The sequence below is a fragment of the Tachysurus vachellii genome, chromosome 17, assembly GCF_030014155.1.
Source record: "Tachysurus vachellii isolate PV-2020 chromosome 17, HZAU_Pvac_v1, whole genome shotgun sequence".
NCBI classification, from domain to species: domain Eukaryota; kingdom Metazoa; phylum Chordata; class Actinopteri; order Siluriformes; family Bagridae; genus Tachysurus; species Tachysurus vachellii.
This window is the reverse complement of record NC_083476.1, coordinates 19,056,242-19,075,059: the sequence shown is the minus strand read 5'-3', so window position 1 is coordinate 19,075,059 and position 18,818 is coordinate 19,056,242. Positions and strand designations below refer to the sequence as shown.

General features: G+C 40.3%; 1 protein-coding gene across 1 annotated transcript in view; it reads left to right on the top strand.

The window, feature by feature from the left end:
• The window catches only part of adamts2a (ADAM metallopeptidase with thrombospondin type 1 motif, 2a), a 61,106-nt gene that overhangs the window by 39,774 nt on the left and 2,514 nt on the right, over positions 1-18,818 (top strand). Inside the window, exons 8-21 of the mRNA XM_060890549.1 lie at positions 510-653; positions 2,383-2,515; positions 2,987-3,100; positions 3,487-3,632; positions 7,466-7,641; positions 9,205-9,338; positions 10,731-10,854; positions 12,906-12,986; positions 13,289-13,452; positions 14,193-14,352; positions 14,549-14,681; positions 14,831-15,038; positions 15,142-15,271; positions 17,195-17,269. Of these exons, the coding sequence (XP_060746532.1) occupies positions 510-653; positions 2,383-2,515; positions 2,987-3,100; positions 3,487-3,632; positions 7,466-7,641; positions 9,205-9,338; positions 10,731-10,854; positions 12,906-12,986; positions 13,289-13,452; positions 14,193-14,352; positions 14,549-14,681; positions 14,831-15,038; positions 15,142-15,271; positions 17,195-17,269 (1,922 nt within the window). The remainder of the gene's footprint in view (positions 1-509; positions 654-2,382; positions 2,516-2,986; positions 3,101-3,486; positions 3,633-7,465; positions 7,642-9,204; positions 9,339-10,730; positions 10,855-12,905; positions 12,987-13,288; positions 13,453-14,192; positions 14,353-14,548; positions 14,682-14,830; positions 15,039-15,141; positions 15,272-17,194; positions 17,270-18,818) is intronic.

Below are 18,818 nucleotides of genomic sequence, written 5' to 3'. Positions count from 1 at the left end.
ATATAGAGCATTTAAAAGTAAAGGTTGTTTACTCTTAATGCTGTGAGCATCCATGTTGATTTGACTTCACTTGCTGAACTCAGAGACGTCCTGAGTAGGTCCCTTAGTATTTAGTAAATTTCAGATTGGTGGGTTGTTTTCTCAAAATGCAGCACTATACCTGGAGACAATACAGTAAATAAGAGCTGTTTTCTTATCATTATCGTGTCACGGCTTCTGCCAGGGCGAATAAATGAAGAGACTTTTTTTTTTTTTTTTTTTGAGAAAGGAAGCAGTTTCTCTACTTGAATGGAACGGAAAAACTGAATCAATCAATATGTGTAATGTATATTCTAATCATGCTCTCTAATTTTTTAGAAGGGTGCCAATACTTCTGGGCTTAACCGTGTTAGGTCGAGAGAAAGCATGTAAGATTGAATTAACTGTTTGAATGTGTACAGACTAAGTGTATGTTTGTGTGTGTGTGTGTGTGTGTGTGTGTGTTTGTGTGTGTGTTATGGAACGGTCAGATTAGGGATGGAACATGACGGACAGGGTAACGAGTGCGGAGACGAGGTGCCGATGGGAAGCATCATGGCTCCACTGGTGCAGGCTGCTTTCCACCGCTTCCACTGGTCCCGCTGCAGCCAGCAAGAGCTCAGAAAATACCTGAAGTGAGACTCAACACTGCACTGTACAGCTGTTAGATTACAGCTCAGCCCTGCAGTTTACTGCACGCAGAACTCAGAGGATAATGCGGAGGTGTTCGCCATTAAGCCGTTAACTTGGGTTTCAAGGTGGCCATTAAGTTTTAGGAAGCTGGAAAGCACATTGTGGGTTTGTGGACCTGGAGATGAAAACAGAAAATGGTAAAAGTAAAAGAGCGATATGGGGATTGACAGGAAGAAATAATAGGAAAAAAGGAAATAAAGGAAATTGTGAAGAGCAGAAATCTAAGAAGTTTGTACTTTTTTTAGGATTCGTACTATGACTTAACACTGGGATACACTAATGCTGATGCCAGTGTTTAATATGTTACAAATAGACATTTAATACTGAATATGTGTTCAGTACTGAATATAGGTTCCATAATGTATATACATTTACTACTGAATAAGCACTCAGTACTGATTATACATTTTATACTAAATATACATTTACTGCAATACCGAATATGCGTTCAGTACTGAATATACATTTACTACTGAATAAGCGCTCAGTACTGAATATACATTTACTACTGAATATGCGTTTAGTACTGAATATACATGCAATACTGAATATACATATATACATTTAATACTGAATATGCATTTAGTACTGAATATACATGTAATACTGAATATACATGTACTACTGAATATACGTTTAGTGCTGACTATACATTTACTACTGAATATGCGTTTAGTACTGAATATACATTTACTACTGAATATGCGTTCAGTACTGAATATACATTTACTACTGAATAAGCGCTCAGTACTGATTATACATTTTATACTAAATATACATTTACTGTAATACCGAATATGCGTTCAGTACTGAATATACATTTACTACTGAATAAGTGCTCAGTACTGAATATACATTTACTACTGAATATGCGTTCAGTACTGAATATACATTTACTACTGAATAAGCGCTCAGTACTGATTATACATTTTATACTAAATATACATTTAATACCGAATATGCGTTCAGTACTGAATATACATTTACTACTGAATATGCGTTCAGTACTGAATATACATTTACTACTGAATATGCGTTTAGTAATGAATATACGTGCAATACTGAATATACATATATACATTTAATACTGAATATGCGTTTAGTGCTGAATATACATTTTATACTAAATATACATTTAATACCGAATATGCGTTCAGTACTGAATATACAGTACATTTACTACTGAATATGCGTTTAGTACTGAATATACGTGCAATACTTAATATACATATATACATTTAATACGGAATATGCGTTTAGTACTGAATATACATGTAATACTAAATATACATTTAATACTGAATATGCGTTTAGTACTGAATATACGTGCAATACTGAATATACATATATACATTTAATACTGAATATGCGTTCAGTACTCAATATACATTTAATACTGAATATTTGTTCAGTACTGAATATGTGTTTAATACTGAAGATGTGTTTAATACTGAACATTTGTTCAGTACTGAATATGCATTCAGTACTAAATTTACATTTAGTACTGAATCTACTTTTAATACTGAATATGCACTTGATACTGAATATGTGTTTAATACTGAATACGCCTGTACACTAGATGAATAACTGAATAATAAGATTGGACAGATTCACTGGTCATTTGTTTATATATTCCTTCGAGAGCTCAAACTAATGCTGTCTTTCTTGCAGCACCTACGACTGTCTGCGTGATGACCCGTTCGATCACGAGTGGCCGTCTCTGCCTCAGCTTCCCGGTCTGCATTACTCTATGAACGAGCAATGTCGCTTTGACTTTGGCACGGGTTACATGATGTGTACAGCGGTGAGTGAGACACATCACGCTGACACTCACAGTCTAGGACCAGACTGACATCTTTATTTTTTTCCACCTAGTATGTTTTTTTTTGCTGAAGTGAATATTAAATACTTAATAGCATGAAACCACTTCAGAGGAAACCGGAAGCTGATGTAGATGATATTAACCGACGCCTCCAGATGCCACAACCACTTCCTCCAGTCTCACATTAGCACTATTCTCATCGGCGTTTTGTCTCGACTTGATTTATTCTCATTTCTATAGTGCTATAAGATCTATCCGTGCATTTGTGAGTTCACAACGGATGATATTAGGTATAATAATAGGTAAGAAAAAACATTTTTAATGCATGTTTCAAACAAATTGAGACAAATGTTCACAAAAATAGGTTTGATCTAGTTGTGTATCATTCTATACTGGTTGTATTCTTGCCTTGCAAGCTGCATGTGTGAATACGAGCGTGACTGTTTCTTTTAGTACAGCACCTACGACCCGTGCAAGCAGCTGTGGTGCAGCCACCCCGAGAACCCATTCTTCTGCAAGACCAAGAAAGGCCCTCCCATTGATGGCACCAAGTGTGCTACAGGAAAGGTACAGATGTTAGCGATGTAGCAATTCAACAAGAAGCACTTCAGTGCTTACAGAGCCGTGGTATAACTGCGGGATACATATAACCATAAATACAGGGGCAGTGGTGGCTCGAGCGGTTAAGGCTCTGGGTTGTTGATTGGAGGATAGGGATTCAAGACGCAGCACTGCCAAGCTGCCACTGTTGGGCCCTTGAGCAAGGCCCTTAACCCTCTCTGCTCCAGGGGCGCTGTATGATGGCTGACCCTGAGCCCAACTTCTATCTATAAAGTTGGCATATGTGAAGTAAGAATTTCACTGTACTGCAATGTATACTGTATGTGACAAAATAAAGGCTTCTATCTATCTAATCATGTACAATTACCTTTATAATTTTATTTTCCCTGCAGAACTGCTTTAAGGGTCACTGTATCAAGCTGACATCAGACATCCTCAGACAGGATGGACACTGGGGGCAGTGGACCAAGTTTGGCTCCTGCTCACGTACCTGCGGAGGAGGCGTCCGTTTCCGCACGCGCCAGTGCGACAACCCTATGTTAGTAGACGCTTTTATATCCCTTTCATATTGGTACTTGAAGGTCTTGTCTTGTAGGACAGAGCTGTTGGAGAAGCAATCGAGAAATAAATATGGGTTTCAATTGATTTCCGCTGCTTAAAGATTTCCTAGATTTCACTCACTAGTTGATCATTTTTTCAGGAAGTGTAATTTTGTGTCTGAAGATGTAACTGTTTTCAGGAAGTGTAATTTTGTGTCAGGGATTCCAAACACGTCGTAAAAAGGTGGCTGTCAATTATCTCAGATCTCTGTCTGTGCTCGTTCAGCGTAATTAGGCAAAACAAATATATAAATATATACATGCAACGGGAGCCAAACAAACTGAAGATACTTTCAGCATGGCATCTCATTAGTGGAAATCAGGATTTTTTCCAAGCTCCTGTAGAACTCTGGAAGTGGGAGCAGCTGGTGGCATGCTGAGCAGTGTCTGTGGCATCGCTGCTCTCGTCACACCAAATTAAATAAAAACATAAGATCAAATGCACGTGCCTTGCCTCAGACTTGGTTAACTAATGTCTTGCATCTTTTCCATCATGTTATATTCCGACGGATTTCATGATGCGCTCCTTTAAAACTCTTCAGCTTGTCCTTGGTGTCTATATATATATATATACTCACTATCCACTTTATTAGGTACATCTTACTAGTACCGGTGTGGTCTTCTGCTGCTGTAGCCCATCCGCCTCAAGGTTCGACGTGTTGTGCGTTCAGAGATGCTCTTCTACATACCTCGGTTGTAACGAGTGGTTATTTGAGTTACTGTTGCCTTTCTATCAGCTCGAACCAGTCTGGCCATTCTCCTCTGACCTCTGGCATCAACAAGGCATTTGCACCCACAGAACTGCCCTCACTGGATATTTTCTCTTTTTCGGACCATTCTCTGTAAACCCTAGAGATGGTTGTGCGTGAAAATCCCAGTAGATCAGCAGTTTCTGAAATACTCAGACCAGCCCGTCTGGCACCAACAACCATGCCACGTTCAAAGTCACTTAAATCACCTTTCTTCCCCATTCTGATGCTCGGTTCGAACTGCAGCAGATCGTCTTGACCATGTCTACATGCCTAAATGCATTGAGTTGCTGCCATGTGATTGGCTGATTAGAGATTTGTGTTAACGAGCAGTTAGACAGGTGTACCTAATAAAGTGGCCGGTGAGTGTGTAAATATCTGTGTGTGTGTGTGTATGTATATATATATATATATATATATATATATATATATATATATATATATATATATATATATATTTTTTTTTTTTTTTTTTTTTTTTTTGAGATTGACAAGCTAGCTTCCAGCTCTTTCACGTTCTTCTCTCTTTCCGCACCGGGGCATGACATTTCATTTCATATTGTCTATTAATATTATACTCTTTCATTACAGTAACTGATTCCTGCCAAATGAAACTGCCACACTTCTCTCAGAAAGATTCAGTTTGTATGTGGCTGAAATCTTTTGCTTTCTGATTTTTTGTTTTTGTTTTGTTTCTTTGATGCTGTGAGTGAAACCTAATTAATGTACAGTATCATTTACTTGTGAAATTAACAGTGTTAAAATGTTTAATGGTAGAAAAGGACAAGGTTGGGCGCTTATACATCCCTTCAGATGGATTTTAGTCAAATGGGAATTTGCTATCTGTGGATTAAAAAAAAAGTCGGCCTGCTTTTCTGTGAAGTCAGAGATAAAAGTAAAAAATAACCATGTATTTAAGTAACTGACTGAAAATTTAGCGAAAGCTGGATATCAATGGACACTTGTTCAGCTACATAAAAACTTTAAAAAAAATAAACGTAAAGAATTTACATGGAGACAAGTCGTTATTTAACGTTGTACCGCGGTGTTGATGGTGCAAATATGGAATGAATCAGATTTATAATAACAATAACAGGGTTTAGGAATGTACAGTGTAAAGTGTCAGTTTTATACATGGGGTTTTCTAGGACCCAGCGGGAGCCATTTCAGGTGTGAAAAGCACTTTACTGTGCTATAGAAATAATACTGAATTGGATGCGAGTTGCATCTTAAAGCTTGTAGAGTATAATTTTGTATAATGCTGTGATCATTTACAAAATGAACAGAATGGAGAACTAAAGGTTAAAAAGCATGGCTTAAATTTGCTAATTACATTTTATCTGATTTGCAAAACTGCTCAGAAATTCTAAATATTGCACTTGATAAATGTTTATCAACTCTTACTTAAAATCTCAAAACAGCTTGAGGTTTTTTTGTCATATCTTATATGATATCTCTTTCTTGCTCTCTCTCACTCTCTCGCTCTCTCACTCACTCACTCTCACTCACTCACTATCTCTCACTCACTCACTCTCTCTCTCTCACTCACTCACTCTCACTCACTCACTATCTCTCACTCACTCACTATCTCTCACTCACTCACTATCTCTCACTCACTCTCTCTCTCACTCACTCTCTCTCTCACTCTCTATCTCTCACTCTCTCGCTCTCTCACTCACTCACTCATTCGCTCACTATCTCTCACTCACTCTCTCTCTCCCTCACTCTCTCTCACTCACTCACTCACTCTCACTCACTCACTCACTCACTCTCTCTCACTCACTCACTCACTCTCTCTCACTCACTCACTCACTCTCACTCTCTATCTCTCACTCTCGTGCTCTCTCACTCACTCACTCTCACTCACTCTCTCTCACTCACTCACTCACTCACTCACTCACTCTCTCTCTCTCACTCTCTATCTCTCACTCTCGTGCTCTCTCACTCACTCACTCTCACTCACTCACTATCTCTCACTCACTCACTATCTCTCACTCACTCTCTTTCACTCACTCACTATCTCTCACTCTCTATCTCTCACTCTCTCGCTCTCTCACTCACTCACTCTCATTCGCTCACTATCTCTCACTCACTCTCTCTCTCCCTCACTCTCTCTCACTCACTCTCACTCACTCACTCTCTCTCACTCACTCACTCACTCACTCACTCTCACTCTCTATCTCTCACTCTCGTGCTCTCTCACTCACTCACTCACTCTCTCTCACTCACTCACTCACTCACTCACTCACTCACTCTCTCACTCTCTATCTCTCACTCTCGTGCTCTCTCACTCACTCACTCTCACTCACTCACTATCTCTCACTCACTCACTCTCTCTCTCACTCACTCACTCTCTCTCACTCTCTATCTCTCACTCTCTCGCTCTCTCACTCACTCACTCTCATTCGCTCACTATCTCTCACTCACTCTCTCTCTCCCTCACTCTCTCTCTCACTCACTCACTCACTCACTCTCTCTCACTCTCTATCTCTCACTCTCGTGCTCTCTCACTCACTCACTCTCACTCACTCACTATCTCTCACTCACTCACTATCTCTCACTCACTCTCTCTCTCTCACTCACTCACTCACTCACTCACTCACTCACTCTCTCTCTCACTCTCTATCTCTCACTCTCGTGCTCTCTCACTCACTCACTCTCACTCACTCACTATCTCTCACTCACTCTCTCTCACTCACTCACTATCTCTCACTCACTCTCACTCACTCACTATCTCTCACTCACTCTCTCTCTCACTCACTCTCTCTCTCTCTCTCACTCACTCTCTCTCTCTCACTCCCTCACTCTCTCTCACTCACTCACTCTCTCTCACCCTCGCGCTCTCTCACTCACTCACTCTCTCGCTCTCTCACTATCTCGCTCTATCTCGCCCTCTCACTCACCCCCTCTCTCTCACTCTCTCACTCTCTCGCTCTCTCTCGCCCTCTCACTCTCTCTCACTCTCTCTTGCTCTCTCTCACTCTCTCTCACTCTCTCTCTCTCTCTCTCTCTCTCTCTCTCAGCCCAGCCAATGGTGGACGCACATGCTATGGAAACAACTATGAGTTCCAGCTGTGTAACACTGAGGAATGTGCCAAGGATCTTGCCGATTTCCGAGAGGAGCAGTGCAAGATGTGGGATCCGCACTTAGAGCACCAGGGGACCAAACACCAGTGGCTGCCATATGAGCATCCTGACCGTGAGACATCCATCGTATTTTGAATAAAATGTTGATTACGATATATTGTTTGGAGAGAATAAAATGCTTGTAGTATATTTGGACTATACTCGTGAACGCCTGTACCACTGCTCATAGATGCAGCAATTCAATCACCCAATCACGAGAGATCAAGAATCTGAGGATACAGCAGTTAAAGATGGGACAAAATGTTGCCTAGTCTTCACGCAGTCTTCATTTGTCCTGTGCTAAATAATCTTCGCTTTATTGTTTTTTGTACGGACATTGTTTACCACATGACTCATGCATTCCTGCTGTGCTCCATATTCCATTAGCTTGTTCTTTTTAATTACAGTAATTGTTTTCTAGCAAAGACGATCTTAGCATATTCAGAGCGTTTATTTTGTCGGTTTGGCGTATGTCTAGAATAATACAAAGATAAAGGTTCTTTATGAAGAACATAGACAACAAGCTCCATCCGTTCGTTAAAGCTTGGCTTCTGGTCCTTCGGGAAGTCTGGAGATTTTTATACTGAGCCGACATCAATACTTTGTTACATAACGGGCAAATCATAGGTAACAGAAGTTCAGAGGCGAAAAGGAAGAAGGAGTCCGTCTGTCTGAGTGTCTGCGTATCTGTTTGAACAAAGGCTCTTTTTTGATGCTGTAAAAGTGACGCTGCTTAGAATTGGCGGTAGTTTCTGCCACTTCAGGTATGGGTTACGATAACTGTTTGATGTGGTTTAGTTATTCATTCATTCATTCATTTTCTACCGCTTATCCGAACTACCTCGGGTCACGGGGAGCCTGTGCCTATCTCAGGCGTCATCGGGCATCAAGGCAGGATACACCCTGGACGGAGTGCCAACCCATCGCAGGGCACACACACACTCATTCACTTACGCAATCACACACTACGGACAATTTTCCAGAGATGCCAATCAACCTACCATGCATGTCTTTGGACCGAGGGAGGAAACCGGAGTACCCGGAGGAAACCCCCGAGGCACGGGGAGAACATGCAAACTCCACACACACAAGGCGGAGGCGGGAATCGAACCCCGACCCTGGAGGTGTGAGGCGAACGTGCTAACCACTAAGCCACCGTGCCCCCCTATTATTATTATTATTATTATTATTATTATTATTATTATTATTTCGGTTAAAAGGCTGGCTACAGGATTGGATCCGAGTTTTTCTGCAAGGTGATGAGAATACAAGACTCTAGGATCTAACTTTGTGGAAAGTACGGAAAGAGTAAACGTTACATGGAAGTCTGGAAATGCTATTAAGGAAGCAATGACATCTCCATCAGGTTTTTCCGGCAGGACGAGACTGCACGCGCTTTAGATGAAATTTACGTAGCCAGTGGTCAGATGCACCTTTTCATATCCACACAATGGTGCTCATTTTTACTGGACTGCTCTTAACATGGTGCTTTTTCAGGCACCTGTTACTTCTCTTTGACACTAAAACCTTCTTAACTATTTGGTTTCTAGCAACAAAGTGTTTTCTATCTTCCTGTTTTTTAAAATCTATCATGTCTGAAAGTACTTTCCTGTCCTTTTATTGGTCTTTCTGGTAGCTGAGGAACGATGCAACCTTTATTGCCAATCTAAAGACACAGGAGATATGGTTAGCATGAAGAGGATGGTACACGATGGTACGCGCTGCTCCTATAAGGATCCCTACAGCGTGTGTGTGAGAGGAGAGTGCGAGGTAACACACACACACATACACACACACACACACAGACCACAGACACTCATTCCATCACTGGAATGCATCCCCTCCAGTGCTATCAAGTGAAGAATGTCAGAACTAATAGAATAAACCTCAGTTGGCTATCCTTGGCTCCGCCTTCGTTCTCTTTTAGTTTCATATTTCAAGTGTATGAGTGAGTATTAATGCTAGTATTAAGTCCAAAGTATGCACTTAAATGCTCTAATGATATTGAGGGTTTTTTTTTTTTTTTGCCATTTCTTTAACTGTTGATCACAAATTCAAACAAACTTCCTTTAAAAAAGTTGTCGCTTCATAATCCAAATCCATAAAATCACCAAACACACTGAAGAATTTTTTTTATTTTTCTTTCTTTTTATTAGCACTGTACTTGCACTAGTGTTACAGATGGCGTTTTAGCTCTACGGCTTATGGGAAAATTTCAAAATGAACTTTTCTAACAGAGCATGATTGCATCTGATTGGTCAGAAGGCGTGGATTAGTTCCCTGTAACAGCAGCTTTGTCATGGGTTACATTTACGGCATTTGGCACACGTCCTTATCCAGAGCTGAGTAATTAAAGGTTAAGGGCCTTGCTCTGGGGCCCAGCAGTGGTAGATTGGTGGACGTTACAGCTGAATAATCCAGTTTATTTTCTACTTCATTAGTCTTGTTGGACAAATAATACAGTCATAATGCATCGAATTAAATATTCATTCATTTATCTTCTACCGCTTATCCGAACTACCTCGGGTCACGGGGAGCCTGTGCCTATCTCAGGCGTCATCGGGCATCAAGGCAGGATACACCCTGGACAGAGTGCCAACCCATCACAGGGCACACACACACTCTCATTCACTCACGCAATCACACACTACGGACAATTTTCCAGAGATAGCAATCAACCTACCATGCATGTCTTTGGACCGGGGGAGGAAACCGGAGTACCCGGAGGAAACCCCCGAATCACGGGGAGAACATGCAAACTCCACACACACAAGGCGGAGGCGGGAATCGAACCCCCAACCCTTGAGGTGTGAGGCGAACGTGATAACCACTAAGCCACCGTGCCACCCCGAATTAAATATTAAAGCTTGGAAGTCCTCGGGTTAGGGTTAGGGTTAGGGTTAGGGTTAGAGCAATGATGAAATATCCTGGAAATGTTAACGGTGAAGGCAACAGCAATCTGGGAAGGTGAATGACGGCTTTGCAATCATAGAAAATAATTTAAGTCGACGGGGTTCAGCTGAAAAGAAAGTGGAAAAAAGTGGTCTAGTCTATAAAGTACTACGTTTTCCTTTGTTATGAAGAGACACTCAAAAAGCACTGAGGAAATTGTCTATCAGCTTTAGATATGATTTATGTATGGACAATTTTTTGTTTGTGCAGAAAGTGGGATGTGACAACGTGATAGCTTCTGAGCTGGAGGAAGATAAGTGTGGCGTGTGTGGTGGAAATAACTCCACCTGCAAGATCGTCAAAGGCAACTTCACCCGGAGCACCAGGAAGCCAGGTGAGCATTCTGAATGTTTGCATGGACAGACCGTGACTCTGTGACATACCGTGACCGAGTATTTGGAGACTAACTGAGACGCCGTCTTTGAACTGCTGTTGCCAGTGTCACCCAAATGAGGATGAGTCTCACTTCTGAGTCTGGTTCCTCTCAAGGTTTCTTCCTCATGTTATCTCAGGGAGTTTTTACCCATCACTGTTACCTCAGTCTGTATCATTAAGGATAGATGTTAAAGATAAACAGAATTTTTTATTTTGTTTCTGTACTTTTGTGAAGCTGCCTTGAGACAGCGTATGAATTTAGCGCCTTTCACTCTTACAATACTTCCCCTGGGTCCTAGTAAACCCCATGTAAACGAAATCCTTATCTAGTTTAAGGTTTCACAATTCTCATACTTAACCCGGGACTACTAACAAGCGACTACTTTTAATAATGGCTTTCATATCAGTGAAGAAAAAATAAATGGACAGGTCTGCCGGTCTGTACCCGAGCAGATATTGTTATCGTTCACAGCTTTGTAGCGTGTTTTTTTTTTAAAAAAGTTTGTCATGTAGTTGACCAGATGTTCACTGATACCCAAATCTTGCTAATTTTTCAGTATCACACACCGTGTAGGTCCTCCTCACTGCTACTCCCTGACTCCTAATTTAAGTGTGGCTACATCCTGTTTTTCACATGATATGAAGCATGTGCTTTTTAGTTTGTGATCAGATGTCTGCTGATGAGCATTTAGCTGCCATTTCGTACTGTGAAAGCCGTGCTGATCCTGCTTCAGAGCAGGGTTTCGGAACCCCGGATAAAAAGCTGTACTTCATAACCCCAAGTTAGGAGCTACTGAGACAGTTCCCTGCCAAACCACCAGAGGGTGCTGGCAGGCATTTAATCATAGCTAGCTTTTCTGTTTGTTTTTTCCCCCCAAGTGTGTTGTTCCGCCTTTGATCCATGTCACTCTAATGTTTTGCCTTATATATATATATCAGTCCTTGTGCATGTCTTTGTCAGTCGTTGTTTTGTGTTTGCACGGTACGGTCGGGGGTGTTTTTTCTTTTTCCTGTGTCATTGTTCATTCATTCATTCACTCGCTCATTTTCTACCGCTTATCCGAACTACCTCGGGTCACGGGGAGCCTGTGCCTATCTCAGGCATCATCGGGCATCAAGGCAGGATACACCCTGGATGGAGTGCCAACCCATCGCAGGGCACACACACTCTCATTAACTCACGCAATCACACACTACGGACAATTTTCCAGAGATGCCAATCAACCTACCATGCATGTCTTTGGACTGGGGGAGGAAACCGGAGTACCCGGAGGAAACCCCCGAGGCACGGGGAGAACATGCAAACTCCACACACACAAGGCGGAGGCGGGAATCGAACCCCCAACCCTTGAGGTGTGAGGCGAACGTGATAACCACTAAGCCACCGTGCCGCCCCCGTGTCATTGTTATGTTTTGTTATTTATGTTAAATTTGTCCTATGTCTCATTCGATCCTGCATTTGGGTCTGAGTTTCCTGTATGTGGGTGATCAAGACTACCGCGGAGATCCGGGTTTGACCCCCACTTCTAAATTACAAGTGTGTAATGTTTCTCTACCCAGGTTAAAAAGCAGGGTGTAGAACAATGATAATCCGGGGTTAAGCGCCTTGTGAAAAACTATCGATGTATGAGTGGTACAAATTAATTCTGTCATCTAATTTAATGTTTGCATCTGCAAATTCCACAATTAGTATCTTACGAATACCTCAACAATCTAATGTACTTTTAAAGCTTCTTTTGTAGTTATCGGTATGCATGTGGACATTGACACTAAGGCTGGTTTTCCAGAAGTATGCAAAACTAATTTGAGTGCAATTTGAAGAAAAACTTTTAATGGTGTAGCAGCAATAATGTTGTAATTCCAGCTCTTAGCTGGATCTGGGTCTGGAAAACAACTCCAAGTCTTTCTAACGTATGCCCATTTCTGGTACAACAAAAACATTCATGAGTGTTTTGTAGAGCTGTTCCTTCATAAGTAGCTTCCTGATGACTCTCTAAAATAAACACTCAGGTTTCCTGAAGATCCTGGAAATTCCCAGAGGAGCGAGGCACGTCCTGATCCAGGAGTTTAAAGGATCTCCTCATATTCTGGGTAAGAAGCTTCACCTAAATGATTCATTCTGAAAACTGTGCGTCTCATAACTCAGAGTTGGAGTGTTTGGCCTCCCACTGCTTGTTATTGGTAGTTACGTCTTGGCATTGAAAATCTGATTCCTTCCAGCTCGCCTGAGAAACATCCGGGCGTCTGGAAACTAATTCGTCTCGTTGTGTTGATTTATCTCCATTTCTCCAACCACCCAAATCACAATTTAACCAAGACCGATGTTTGTTTCTCATAGTTGAAGTTTTTTTAAATCACGACTCACGTTGTGGGGGGTTTTTTTTTCCCGTTAGCGGTGAAAAACCAAGCAACGGATGAGTTGTTCCTGAACGACGAGGGCGAGTTTCCTGAAACCAGATCGGTGATTGAGAAAGGTGTGCTTTGGGAGTACACCAACGATGATGACATGGAAACAGTCCAGAGCTCAGGCCCGCTGAGATACGGAGTCCTCATCATGGTAATGAGACTGATAGTGTCTAACAGTCCAGATGGTGATGTTTGTGTTTTCTTAACTGGAAGTAATTAATGGTGGAAAGTTTAGATAAGTTGATGGTGCTCTGTAACGTGTTGGAAAATAAAAGCGGAGATGTAATATAAAGATAAATCAGTTCTACATTCTTACAAATCATCATAACACTCATTTTTTAATCCTGTCAGTATCTATCATTTTTCCAAATCTGCATGCACGCATTGTGAAAGACTGTAATTTAAAATTATATAAATTGACTACAAGAAATAAACTTTAATATGAACACACATCACCTTTTTTAAAATGTTTCTATTTCGGTATATAGATGATGTTCAGATATACACAAAAAAAACATTTAGCTATAAATATTTTTATTATATATTAATTATTTAAATATTTGTATTTATTTTTCTTGATTTATTTTGAAAATGTTATCATATTATTTCAGGAATATATTTTCTAATTAATTCATCAATGAGTATTATTATTATTATTATTATTATTATTAATAATAATATTTTTTATTTGATTCTTTTACTTCTTAACATTTTTTTTATTTATAATTATTATGTTTATTTTTTTTTTTCTTTTCATTATTGTTAAAATAAAATTTTTTGTTATTTTACATAACAAATGTATGTATTTTGTTATTATTTGTTTAAATAAAATTTAAATCTTGCTGAGAGTTTATCAGACTGAACAGACTCATACTGGTTTTTCTTCACCAGGTCCAGTCCCATGGTACGTCTAAAGTCACTCTTTCCTACAATTACATTCTACCAGAGGATCCATCATCCTCTATGGAGAACAGCTTGCCTCAGGACGACACCGTGTACTTTGAGTGGGCTCTGAAGAAATGGTCCCACTGCTCCAAGCCATGTGGTGGAGGTACGTTGTGAATGAGTTCAAATCCCAGCACCAACTGCCCCGGTTGGGCCCTTGAGCAAGACCCTTAACCCTCAGCTGCTCAGATGAGATATAAGGGACATAAAAGAGTCTGCTGAATAAATATTAATGTTAAAAAAAGATCAGATTGATGTGTTTGAGTAGTGTTTGAATGGCTGTGTCTTTTCCTGCATTGCAGGTAAGCAGTATACGCGATTCGGCTGCCGCAGGAAGTCAGATGGCAAAATGGTGCACCGCACGTTCTGTGCCAACATCCCCAAACTACGTGCCATCAGTCGGTCCTGTAACGTGAAACAGTGCTCCGAACCCATGTGAGCCTCACGATCCTGGATAGCAGTTTAGCCCAAATTAGGCATATCATCAAAGATAGACTGGTGAAGTCTTTCTCTCTCTCTCTCTCTCTCTCTCTCTCTTTATCTGTCTCTCTGTCGCTCTCTCGCTCTCTCTCTCTGTGTCTCAGTTGGGTGACTGGAGACTGGGAAGAGTGCAGTAAGTCATGTGGTAAGACAGGGACTCAGACTCGGCCTGTGCGCTGCGTGAGGCCTCAGGAGGACGGCGCGCACAAAGCCGTCAACTCTAAATACTGCGGCGACTTTCGTCCCGAGAGCCGGCGATCCTGCAATCGCCAACTCTGTCCCGCTCAGTGGAGAACTGGACCGTGGTCCCTGGTCAGTCTGTGCAATTAGTTTCATCTTGAGTCAAAATAAAAATCAGGTATGATATGAATGTCAGTGGTTATTTTTTCACATGCCTGCTTTTGTGTCGTGTCAGTGCTCCGTCACATGCGGTAACGGATCCCAGGAGCGGCAGGTGACCTGTAGCGCTGTAGATAACGCTGTCGGAATCTGTCATGACGCCAAGCCGGAAAATATCCGGAGATGTCAACTGGTGCCGTGTCCGAGTGAGTGCATATAAACATCTCTATCGTTTCACTAACACAGTAATAATATCATTATTATGAGATATTACTGATACTGAGAACTTTTGATTTCATGTACAACACATTTAGATTCATACTGTAGAGCTAAATAGAAATCTACATAATAAATCTGATCTATATATAAAATAAGATAAATATACTCTTTAATTAAAACTATAGACTACATTTACAGCACAGTCAGGCTTTTTAAACTGTCTGCTTATCGATCTAACTTAATGTGTGTAGAACGTTTAGGTAATGAATTGAATACAAAATAAGTAGGAAGGAAGGGAGGAAGGAAAGAAAGAAAGGAAGGAAGGAAGAAAGGAAGGAAGGAAGAAAAAAATAAAAGAAAGAAAGAAAAAAGAAAAGGAAGAAAGAAAGAAAAAAAATAAAAGAAAGAAAGAAAGGAAGGAAGGAAGTAAGAAATAAAAGAAAGAAAGAAAGAAAGAAAAAAAGAAAAAAATAAAAGGAAGAAAGAAAGAAAAAAATAAAAGAAAGAAAGAAAGAAAGAAAGACATGCAGGAAGGAAGGAAGGAAATAAAAAAGGAAGGAAGGAAGGAAGGAAGGAAGGAAGGAAGGAAGGAAGGAAAAAATAAAAGAAAGAAAGAAAAAAAAGAAAAGGAAGGAAGGAAGGAAGGAAGGAAGGAAGGAAGGAAGGAAGGAAAGAAAAAAATAAAAAAATAAAAGGAAGAAAGAAAGAAAAAAAAATAAAAGAAAGAAAGAAAAAAGAAAAGGAAGAAAGAAAGAAAAAAAATAAAAGAAAGAAAGGAAGGAAGGAAGGAAGGAAGGAAGAAATAAAAGGAAGAAAGAAAGAAAAAAAATAAAAGAAAGAAAGAAAGAAAGAAAGAAAGACATGCAGGAAGGAAGGAAGGAAATAAAAAAGGAAGGAAGGAAGGAAGGAAGGAAGGAAGGAAGGAAAAAATAAAAGAAAGAAAGAAAAAAAAGAAAAGGAAGGAAGGAAGGAAGGAAGGAAGGAAAGAAAAAAAGAAAAAAATAAAAGGAAGAAAGAAAGAAAAAAAATAAAAGAAAGAAAGAAAAAAGAAAAGGAAGAAAGAAAGAAAAAAAATAAAAGAAAGAAAGGAAGGAAGGAAGGAAGGAAGGAAGAAATAAAAGAAAGAAAGAAAGAAAAAAAATAAAAGAAAGAAAGAAAGAAAGAAAGAAAGAAAGACATGCAGGAAGGAAGGAAGGAAATAAAAAAGAAAGGAAGGAAGGAAGGAAGGAAGGAAGGAAGGAAGGAAGGAAGGAAAAAATAAAAGAAAGAAAGAAAAAAAAGAAAAGGAAGAAAGAAAGAAAAAAACTGAAAGAAGGAAGGAAGGAAGGAAGGAAGAAAGAAATAAAAGAAAGAAAGAAAGAAAAAAATAAAAGGAAGAAAGAAAGAAAAAAAATAAAAGGAAGAAAGAAAGAAAGAAAGAAAGAAAGAAAGAAAGAAAGAAGGAAGGAGATCAAAAAGACAGGAAGAAAAAAGAAAGAAAGAAAGACATGCAGGAAGGAAGAAAGGAAATAAAAAAGAAAGGAAGGAAGGAAGGAATGAAGGAAGGAAAAAATAATTAAATATGAAAACATTCATACATTGGTTTCAGAATTCTATACATGGGAATAGAATTCTTGTTGTTTGTCATTTCTGGACAGAATTCAGATGCAGCAACATCTGACATCTTTTCCCACACCTCCACACATGTCTCATAAAGAGGAAACAGCTGTTCAAAGGAACAAAACCAAAAACAACAACACCCGAGGGCTTAAATCCTTCATCTTCTTTTCTAAAAAAAAAACCCCATGATATCAATAACTGCTGCAGTAAATCTCCGATCTCACACCACGTTCCTCCTACACGTCTGAACCCTCAGTGCCCTGACCAGCACACCTTAATTCCTCGTCTTTCTCTTTCTTTTCTTTCTACAGACGATAAGGGCAACTTTCTGATCCAGTGGCTTTCCCGGGCAGACCCCAAGTTCCCTGCGCCCAAGATCTCCTCAAGTAAACGTCCTCTCTCGAGCGGCGGGTCGGCGGTGTGCGGCGCGCCCGCTCCTGCCTGCCACCTGGCGTTCTCTCTGGCGCTCTGGCTGTGCTACACTCTGCCTTGACTGTTCTGTCTCTCGCTCTTCTGAGCCTGCTGCTTATCTCCCCCTTTCCTCTTGCTCCTCTTTAAGCAGTTTAGGGGGCTGTTTTTACCCGGCTCTCCTCCTCTTACTGCCCATTTGGGGCTAAATCAGGTCGTTAAGGGTCAAGGGGACAAAATGTAACAGGAAGTGAGATGTCTTAGGGAAGATTTCTTCTACAGGAGTTCAACAAGACAGCGGTCTGGTGTTTCTGAGACTGTGATCCCTTAGGGGTGGTTTGTATTATATTATAATCATATAGTATAGAATTTAAATCAGTATATATATTGAAAAAAAAAAATGAAAAGAAGACCTGGAAAAAGCAGTAAAAAAGAGGCCCGGCCATCTTGACTGTTATATCGTATCCTGTATTTTTGTACATAATAACACTAATAGTCTTTTAAATTTAAACCTACGGTGTCGAGTTCGATCAGATCCGTGTTACAGACCATGATGGAAGAGAGCGGGTCGCCACGACGACGAACTCGCTGTTGCCTTCTGCTGCTTTTCTACATGTATTTTCGTCTCCGTTCTAGAATTACCGGACGATCGAATACCTCACGGTTTATCACGTTTCTTTAAAAAAAAATAAAATAAAATCCTTTGCATTTATATATCAAGAACTCGATCCTTATCCAGGATTTACGAGACACGTCGTTGTTCGGTGTCTCTGCGGAAGCTTGAAAAGGGGCAGCTAGAGGAAAAGCGGGAAAAGATTTTAACCAGGACACGGCGGATGTTTACAGCTAAAGGAAACACGTCATCGCGCTTTTCTCGCTCTGTCTGTAACACATGCAGTCTTCTCTAGCGTGTGCTACAGCTATATTTTATAGACTGTACAGTCAGAATTTATATAAAGTTATATATACACATATAAATATATATAAAGTATAAGATCTTCATGACTGTTATTCTTTCTGTCTTATGCGAAAAAAAAACAAATGTTATATTGTACTTGATGTCTATATATTTTGTGACATGACTGAAGATTTCCAGCCTGTGAAGTGTTAATGTTCTGGAAGATTCTATAGACTGAGATATTCAGGGTTCTCTAGTGGTATTAGCTCTTTTTTTTATTTTTTTTAAAGGTCAAGAATGTCAAGAGGCTCACGTGTAAGGATTCTCTCTCCCTCTTTCTCTCTTTCTCTCTCTTTTTTGCTTCTCTCTCTCTCTCTCTCTCTCTCTCTCTCTCTCTCTCTCTCTCTCTCTCCCTCTCTCTCTCTTTTGCCTCTCTCTATGTCTTTCTCTCTCTCTATCTCTCTCTCTCTTTTGCCTCTCTCTCTCTCTCTCTCTCTCTCTCTCTCTCTCTCTGTCTGTCTCTCTCTCTCTCTCTCTCTCTCTCTCTCTCTCTCTCTCTCTCTCTCTCTGTCTGTCTCTCTCTCTCTCTCTCTCTCTCTCTCTCTCTCTCTCTCTCTGTCTGTCTCTCT